General features: G+C 56.1%; 1 protein-coding gene across 1 annotated transcript; it reads left to right on the forward strand.

Annotated features, from left to right (window-relative positions):
* The first annotated feature begins 461 nt into the window (after nucleotides 1-461).
* On the forward strand, nucleotides 462-8,563 carry LOC128276161 (collagen alpha-1(I) chain-like). Its single transcript, XM_053014628.1, has 7 exons — nucleotides 462-765; nucleotides 1,946-2,817; nucleotides 2,880-2,978; nucleotides 3,326-3,515; nucleotides 4,497-5,431; nucleotides 5,490-6,029; nucleotides 6,833-8,563. Exons 1-7 carry the CDS (start codon nucleotides 462-464, stop codon nucleotides 8,561-8,563), a joined length of 4,671 nt encoding a protein of 1,556 aa, XP_052870588.1.
* Nucleotides 8,564-9,308: the final 745 nt, after the last annotated feature.

Consider the following 9,308-nt stretch of genomic DNA (forward strand, 5'->3'; position numbering starts at 1 on the left):
GGCTAGTGGGTTCTATTTTAGGTTTTATCGTTCTAACGCGCCACTATCAGCCGCGCAGACGACGCGCCGAGTGGACTGAAATTAAGTCACGACGAACTGATGTGAACTAATTTGATAGTGGCCGGGGCCAAAATTGGGCCTCAAAAAGAGTCCAGTACCCTGTGGCTGTGGGCTGAGCGTTTGGAATTAGAACTGGAAGGCCGGGGATTCTTATCACCGTCACCGCCAGCTTCGAACACGCGTTCTCCGCAAAGACGCTAAGCCACATCCGATTTAGTCGTGCACGGTGATCGCGCGGGAGCAGGCCAGTTCTTGATACAGTGTTGTTCCTTCCATTCCGTTCAGGATACGTTGCATCGCACCGCAGCAGCAATGTATTAAAAACAAAACGGCAGCGGCAGCAGCGAAAGGATCCTTCCGTTCGGCCAAAGTGTACACACACACACATACACACACGCAAGATGAAGTTCCGAGTGGGGCGTCCGCTGCTTGTGGCGCTGTTTTTTATCATTGTAATCTTTGCCGACCACATCCGGTGCGAGGAGGAACCGGTGACGGCGGCAGCGACGTCGAAACCGGCCAAGAAGAAGGGCAAGAAAGGTAGGGCGAAGGCCTCGGCGACGAAGTTGGCGACGAAGAATCTGAAGAAACCGCGCGATCGTCCGCAAGCCGATCGGCCGCAGGCGCAGGCGCCGGAGTACGGGGAGTACGACTACGGGGACAACTACGACTACGGCCCCGATCCGGACTACGAGGCGGAAAATGGTGAGTGTGAAACTCCTCCTTTCGGTGCCGCGGGGCTTGAGATTTTTGCGAACCAAATCCCAAAACCATCTGGCACCCCGAGTTGTGACCTCCGAGGGGTACATCTGGTTAACGGATCAAACATGTGCTGCTTCACTCCAACCAGTCACTGGAATGTGGCGTTGCGCAATGCTCTACAAGTCTGTCAATGAGTGCTTGAGCTGGAACGAATGAACTAATTTCCGGTGACGTCACTAGAGGCCAGATGCTAGTAGTGATGGTCTACTTGCACCCTGCAAAGGGCTCCCTTCTCAAGGCTGAAGGTTTTCTCGCTGAAAGCAATGGACTCCAGAATGGTGTGAAATTTTGGCCATCAAACCCAAAAATAACCGAATATGAAGTTCACTTCAACACAAGGTCCAACGGTCAACTTCTTCTTACTCGATCGATACACAAATATACAGGGTGCGTATACACGGCAGAGGATATTTGAATGTTGGATAACTCCGCCGTTTTTCAGTCAAATTTGGCAAATGAACAAGATTTATTTAGGGTATAGAATGTCGTTTATTGATAATTCACACAGAGTACAATATCGTTCAAATAACCGCCTTCATTAAACAGACAAAAAGCGGGCATTTTTCATTGTTTTTGGGCATTTTTCATTGTAATTGACAACATTTCGTGCGTAATAGCAGCAGTTTCCGTTGTGATGTTAGATTTCAGTTCTTCAATGGTCTTCGGTTGGCTGGCATTATGCCTTACTCTTCAAATAGCGCCACAGAAAGAAGTCAAAAGATATTCGGCAGCAATAAGCACGCACAGTTTTCACAGTTTACGATTATCAGTTCAATCATTATCAGTTGAACGATTATTTTCAATGTAAAGCGCTACAATTTTAGCCCGCTGTTCTGCCGTAAATTTATCCATGGCCAAAACTGCGTAGACTGACGTTTCAGAATCTGGCTGATGTGTCAAAATCGACTGACAGGTGACGGAGTTATCTAATATTTAAATATCCCTTGTCGTGAATACGCACCATGTAGTTACACTATAAGTTGACTTATTAGTTGAAGGCTAGGGCGAGTTAATTTTTATTGAATTTTTGCGTCTTTAATTCAATTAAGTAAACGATTTATGCTCAGCTTGAATGTCCCTTGAGTTTCATTACTTATTGCCCCACGCGTGTGGACTGTTGCAGCAAATGGCGCAACGCGTAGACCCGAGCACGGCTTCCGGCAGCCGGACGACGAGATTCCGCGGGTATCGACGACCAGCAGCACCACGCCGCGTGCTCCGGAACCGGAAGCGATCGTGCAGCCGTTCACGTGCCACCACGAGGGCACGTGGTATCGCGAGAACGACGTGTTCCAGTCGGGCTACCGGGGCTGTGCGACGTGCCGCTGCCGGAACGGGTCGGTCCAGTGTGACGAGGCCGACTGCCCTCGCGTAACACCGGAACCGCGGACCAGCACCACTACGTCGACGACCACGTCCACCACCGAGCGACCGGTGGCCCCCTTCGGTGAACCTGGCACTCCCGGTGAAGTGGGCCAACCGGGGGTTCCGGGCACGCCGGGTGTGCCTGGGCTCCCGGGGCCACCAGGTCCCGCGCCGGACCTCACGTTCTACACCCAGCAGCTGCAGGATTCGATGGGTGGACCCGATAAGGGCCCGGGCCCAGAGAACTTTCAGTTTATGCAGGCTCAAGTCGGTCCGGTAGGGCCACGCGGTCCACCGGGGCCCTCTGGCCCAACCGGTCCCCAAGGATTCCAGGGAACTCGCGGGGAACCAGGAGAACCGGGAGCGCCGGGGGTCGGTGGACCGCCGGGACCCCGAGGGCTACCGGGGCCACCCGGTAAGGATGGCACCGCCGGAGACGATGGAGAAACGGGACCTCAAGGACCGGTCGGAATGACGGGACCGCGTGGCCTACCCGGAATGCCCGGTGTGCCCGGGCTCAAGGGCCACCAGGGGTTGCCCGGCCCGGAGGGAATGAAAGGAGAAACCGGAGCCATCGGTGAGAAAGGATCGGTGGGGTCCGTGGGTCCTGCTGGAGTTACTGGGGCCGTGGTAAGCATCAGCATGGCGTGCGGTGAGTGAGACCGCATCAGGAACTACGCTCTCTTCCACAGGGACCTGCTGGACCTCGCGGCGAGCGAGGACGTGAGGGACCACCTGGACCGGCAGGATTGCGAGGCATCGACGGAATCGCTGGACCATCCGGACCACCGGTAAGTAACCGAGTTCCCAGTTCTAAGGGCCACGCAGCATCCTGTGGAGGTATGGTTCTTTCGTTGTATACCTGGCCCGGCTATGCCGCCGGCCATGAAATGATTAGACACTTCTTTACTGTTGAACGTCTTTTCTGCGATTGTCTTTAATCATTATTTTTGGAGCGTATTTATATGTTCCTACGTTCCTGGCGTACTGCACGGGAAAGACACCCCGATACCTCGCAAGTCTATAAAGAGGGCTTTCCCTTTGTATGCGCTTAGTCCAATATCTACTGTCGACCGAACATGGTCGAAAAGGACAACTGATGCCTGCTGCAATTCTAATCTGCTTCTCGTATCGTTAGGGAGCCGTCGGGAAGCCTGGACCACCGGGATTCCCGGGTAGCAACGGTGCCAAAGGTGATATGGGCGCGATGGGGCCAAAAGGGAGCTCGGGGCCGCAAGGACCGCGAGGAGAATCCGGACGCCCGGGGCAACCGGGTGAGCCGGGACTGAATGGACCGCCGGGCAAAGATGGAGCGTCGGGCGAGAAAGGTATTGCATCTTGACACTTTGGTGGCTGGTTATAGACTGACTTTATTGGACGTATCATATCGTATGGTAACTTAAAACTAACACAACCTGTTTTTGCACGAAAGCAACGTCACGTTTATTCTAACAATTATACTATTCTAATATTCTAATATTATCCGACCGTCGAGGTTTCGCACGTAGACCCTCGAACGGTCGCGAGAAGAACACACACTGCCGATCGGTATCGGCGTCGATCGTGGGTGAGTCCCGAGTCACCCACGCAGGGTACTCGGCACTCACCCGGGCCTTATCACAGACGGTATCCGGTCACCGCGTGTCCGCAATGACACTTACGCTGACGGCTGACCGTTACCGCCGTTACCACCGCGACCGACACGCGTTGTCAGTCGCGGTGGGCCCCCGTAGCAGATTTAGCACACGTTTGTGCTAAACCACAACCATTATATCCTACTAGCTGTTCCCGGCGCGCGTTGCCACGCCTCATTTCATCCTCATTTCACGATTATCCGGCGTTTCAGAGGATCGGGCTTCCTGGTGACGTAATTGTTTAGTTTTCCTTCACACCTTACGTTACTCCTCCGTTTCCCGGTGACGTATTCGATCGGCTTCCCTTTTCGTTTCCCGTTGGATACATGACAAAACTCGCACCACCTGACTTTGGCTCCGTTAAAAACAGTCCAATTCTGAACGCACACCCTTGGTAGTTCGCTACCTCCTTGAACCCTCTTTCCACCAAATAACTCTCCTAGGTTCATTTTCATCTTTACGACTCCTTCGTGGTTGCTATGGAATATTCCATAGCAACATGACTTGAGTTGACGAGACTGACCTGACTTCGACTTTTCGACTTTATCCTCGTCGCCACTATTATATCTTGACACTTTGGTGGCTGGTTATAGACTGACTCTATTGGACGTATCATATCGTATGGTAACTTAACACACTAACACAACTATTGCATTCTGTAATACGCTAATAAAGGAAGCCCCGGATCGCCGGGGAATGCCGGACCGCCCGGGTTCCCAGGATCACGCGGAGCGCCGGGGGCCAACGGAAGTCCAGGCGACGTCGGCTCGAAGGGTGAATCGGGTCTGCCCGGGGAGCGGGGCTACAAAGGCGAAGCCGGCATCAAGGGGGAAGCCGGTGTACCAGGACCCCGTGGGCTACCGGGAGCCGTCGGCCCGGAAGGTAAACGAGGCAAACGCGGCATGAAGGGTCCCACGGGTCTGTCGGGTCCGCAGGGAGAACGAGGTCTTTCGGGGTCGCCCGGTCTACCGGGCCCCGACGGAGCGCAAGGCGTGAAGGGCCAATCGGGAGACCGTGGCGCTATGGGGCCCACCGGTCCGAAAGGATCGTCCGGAGATCCTGGACCACCGGGAACGCCCGGCATTCAAGGACTACGCGGACAACCGGGACGTGCCGGGGCGCAGGGAAAAGCTGGAACACCCGGGGAACGGGGTCTGCCCGGATCGGACGGCAAAGTGGGCGAATCGGGCCCGCAAGGACTTCAGGGTCTGCCCGGACCGATCGGTATGCCCGGTGACAAAGGATTCACGGGCGAACCAGGCAAGGACGGTGACATCGGACCACCGGGAGCCGTAGGGCCCCGAGGAGACGCTGGTAAAGACGGACCGCCCGGGATTCCGGGCCCCCCGGGCCCACCCGGCAACGATGGAGACCGTGGCCCACCGGGAACGTCAGGACCGCGTGGATTCCAGGGTCTACCGGGAACGCCAGGCAACCCAGGAGCCCAAGGCAAGGACGGGCAGAATGGTCCGCCAGGATCACCGGGGCCAACGGGCCAGCCAGGAATACGGGGCGAGCGAGGTTTCCCGGGCGAACGCGGACCAGTTGGTACTCCGGGTACGCCGGGGGTTCGCGGTGAAACGGGAGCCCAAGGCAACGATGGACCACCGGTAAGACCAGCGGGGGGTGTGGTTGGATACGTGTAACCACTCCGACTCCATTTTGCAGGGTCCATCCGGAGCTACGGGAATGAAAGGACATCAAGGAGCACCCGGTATGGTGGGCCTCCCAGGGCTGCGAGGTCTCGCAGGACCCGCCGGAGAAAAGGGAGAGCGCGGCAGTTCGGGTCCGACGGGCCCCGAAGGTCCTGCCGGGCGCCTTGGTGAACGCGGTCTTCAGGGACCGATGGGACCAACGGGGCCACCTGGAGAACCAGCGGAGAAGGGAGAACCCGGATCACCGGGTGCCCACGGTGAACCTGGGGCTCCCGGGGTCGTCGGTGACCGGGGAGCGGTGGGGCCGCAAGGTCTCCAAGGCTTCCCCGGACCCCTGGGTCCCGTCGGTGTACCCGGCTCGAAGGGAGACCGAGGCAGTATGGGACTGAAGGGCGAACAGGGCAATTCTGGCCTCGCGGGAGTGCCGGGCGAACCAGGACCCCAAGGATTCATTGGACTGACCGGGTCCAAGGGAGCCCGCGGGGAGCCAGGACTGCGCGGCGAAACCGGACCGATGGGCACTCCAGGACGACCGGGAGACCAAGGACCCATTGTGAGTGTTGAAGCGGTCCCGAACCAAAAAAGCACTCGATTTTTCATTTTTTAGTCGCAGATCTCAACTTGTGAGTGCAACCCTCTCACTATGGCCGGGATTGCTTTAGTAGAGCTGAGATCTGATTCTCTTAACGCAAAAACGCGCCTCTTAACGTAAAAACTTTTAAGAGTTCCCTATTTCTGGAGACTTTGACTCACTTCTTTTTCGTTTCCTATCATAATCTATTATCTCGTTATTAGACTTTACTTCCTTATCAATAACACTGCGGTTGACTAGTAACCCATATTTTCTTATTTGATTTACGTGTACTAATCGATTTCCTTGAATATTAATCAAATAAGTATCCGGACTCATTTGTTTTAGAATTTTCTTGGTTTAGAATTTTTTTCTATGTTTGGTAATGGATAATGTTCCATTGACAAGGATCTATTTATCGCTGCCTTGCCATCAAGGCATAGACGAACTGAGCCATGTATTGATGTCTTGGTAGGTACTAAAACTCCTTCCTCTACCATTTTGTCCAAATTTTTCCCCACTTCTTCTAATACGGAAAACGGCACTGGGTATGTCTTATGAAAAATTGGACAGTAATTCTTTTTTAACACCAAATTTGCTTCAAAACATGTATAAGAAAAAATATTGCTCGCTGTTGCGCTCTCTTTCTGGCCTTTGGTGAAAAATGAGTACCACGCGAAAAAATTCGTCTCAGTATGGAGAAAAAGAGTGCCTTTTTTGTTCGGGGTGTGCACGTTCTCGCAGCCCCGCAGCTGTTAAAGCCCTTTGTTTCGTATCGTTTCTAGGGTCAAACTGGCAATCCGGGACAGGCGGGTACGCCGGGCAGCCACGGTATGAAGGGCAACCCGGGCGATACGGGTCGCCCAGGAAATGCGGGGCCCCCGGGGATGCCCGGGCCGCAGGGAGCAGAAGGCATCAAGGGCGACGCCGGCGGCGATGGACCAGCGGGGCCGCCGGGAAATCAAGGACCTCACGGTGTGCCGGGCGACAGAGGCCTTCCGGGTCTGCCCGGTCCGAGTGGAGCGCAAGGGATGCGTGGCTTGCGTGGTGCGGCTGGAGAACCGGGGCACCCGGGAAAACCGGGCAACGATGGACCCCCCGGCCCGGCCGGGCCACTGGGTCCGGCAGGACCCCCAGGACCTACCGGGGACAGCGGACCGGAAGGAATGGTGGGAAAAACGGGCCCACCGGGCATTGCAGGACGAGCTGGCGATAAGGGACCGATCGGAAACCCCGGAACCCAGGGCACACCGGGGGCTCCTGGCCTTCCAGGACCACCGGGCCAACAAGGGCCCCTCGGCCAGACGGGTGAGCGAGGGTTGCGTGGAGAAACGGGACCCATCGGAGTCGACGGACCGCCGGGGGCTCGCGGAAAACCGGGACCACCGGGTCTGGAGGGTCCAAAGGGAGAGAACGGCGAAGCGGGGCTCAAGGGCACGAAGGGTCACCGGGGACTGATCGGCCTGCAGGGACTGCCGGGAACTGCCGGTCCGCCGGGCGACAAGGGTAACGTTGGCGGTGTAGGTCCATCGGGCAAACCGGGTGAGGCGGGACCCAGGGGGCCGCCAGGACGTGACGGCACCGTCGGACCGCAGGGAATGCTGGGAATCGCGGGACCACGGGGACCCCCCGGCAACGATGGCAAACCGGGGCCAGTGGGACAAGCGGGACCTCCAGGACCGCCCGGTCCGCCGGGAGACGGAGTGGGCTACGACGCGGCCGCCCTTGCCGCTCTGCTCGGCCACGGCCAGATGAGCAACAGCAAGGGACCGGATCCGAACATGGCCGATGAACCGATGAACCTGGGCCGCGTGTTCGAGCTGACGGACGAGGAGCGCCAGAAGTTGGTGGAGAATGCGTACGAAAAGCTGAAGGCCGCCTTCGGGACGTTCAAGAAGCCGGACGGGAAGCAGGGTTCACCGGCCAAGACGTGCCGCGATCTTTTTGCGGCCCATCCCGAGCTCGCTTCCGGCCACTACTGGATCGACCCGAACGAGGGCGACGCCCGGGATGCCATCCTGGTGTACTGTGACGCCGAACGGAGGGCTTCCTGTGTCCTGCCGCAGCCACTGCGCACGAAGGAGCTCGCGTACGACGGCGACGAGGACGAAGTGTGGCTTGGCGAACTGAAGGACGGCATGAAAATCACGTACAAGTCGGACAGCAACCAGATCGGCTTCCTGCAGCTCCTGTCGGCGACCGCGTCCCAGAACATAACCTATCACTGCCGCAACAGCGTGGCGTTCTTCAACAAGGAGAAGAACAGCTACCGCCAGAGTCTGAAGCTGCTCGCCTGGAACGACGCCGAACTGACGGCCCGTGGCCCGCAGCGGCTGCGGTACGACGCTCTGCAGGACGACTGCCAGCACCGGACGGCCCACTACGCCCAGTCGGTGCTCAGCTACAGCACCGACAAACCAATGCGACTGCCCATCATCGACATCGCGATCCGGGACATTGGCCGCGAAGCGAACCAGGAGTTCTGGATCGAGATCGGGGCCGTGTGCTTCCAGTAGCGTTCCGACGAATGGTCCTGCTGATGGTGATCCTCTTCCTAAGAAAAAAAAAACGGAACGAACAACAACAACAGCAACAGACGGACGGATGACGGGAAACTAAGAGAAAGACTAAGAAAAGTGTAGATTCCTCTTCGTGCTGCGTGATATTCTTTGTGGCAGTGTGGAAGCGACCGAAGTTAGACGGAGGTGTGAGTAGGTAAGCAAGCGCGCGTGTGTATGTGTGTGTGTACAAATGAAATAAAGTAGAATTAATACGAAACAATAGAACGAACTGTTGATTTAGATTTCGAGCTATGCTAGAGAGGCAACATAAAAAATGGCATTGACTCGCGGCTCCTCGACACTCCAGAGTGGGTTTCTTTATGAGAGAACCATCGTTGATTACGTGCTGTGTAGTCTGGCGCACGGTAAGGTGCAAATGTTTCGGTGTGGATCGTAGCATAGCATCGAGATAGCGACCACTTTTGTGCAGAGCGGGTTGGGTCGATGCAAAAGCAGGATTACAAAACATATTCCCGCAACACAATGTTTGTTTTGCACAGTTTTGGTCTCTCCCAGGCAGGAATACGACAGACTGCAGCAGTTCGTGTGATTTTTTGCGAACGAGACCCACTCTGAAAATACTTTTAGTTATGAAAATAATGGTTTTTTTCCATACGTTTCTTCAAGAAACGCAGAAACGCATGCGCTATAAATTGTCTGATTACTTAATCATTTCAATATCAGCCACCGCCAGAGCTCG

This window comes from Anopheles cruzii, unplaced genomic scaffold (assembly GCF_943734635.1).
Source record: "Anopheles cruzii unplaced genomic scaffold, idAnoCruzAS_RS32_06 scaffold00639_ctg1, whole genome shotgun sequence".
Taxonomy (NCBI): Eukaryota; Metazoa; Arthropoda; class Insecta; order Diptera; family Culicidae; genus Anopheles; species Anopheles cruzii.

What these genes read in the sequence shown, in the direction of transcription:
- LOC128276161 (XM_053014628.1), top strand. Translation starts at nt 462, where the DNA reads ATGAAGTTCCGAGTGGGGCGTCCGCTGCTTGTGGCGCTGTTTTTTATC. An exon ending in TGGAGCGTCGGGCGAGAAAG is followed by an intron (nt 3,516 to 4,496) that starts GTATTGCATCTT and finishes ACGCTAATAAAG; the next exon opens with GAAGCCCCGGATCGCCGGGG. An exon ending in AAGGCAACGATGGACCACCG is followed by an intron (nt 5,432 to 5,489) that starts GTAAGACCAGCG and finishes TCCATTTTGCAG; the next exon opens with GGTCCATCCGGAGCTACGGG.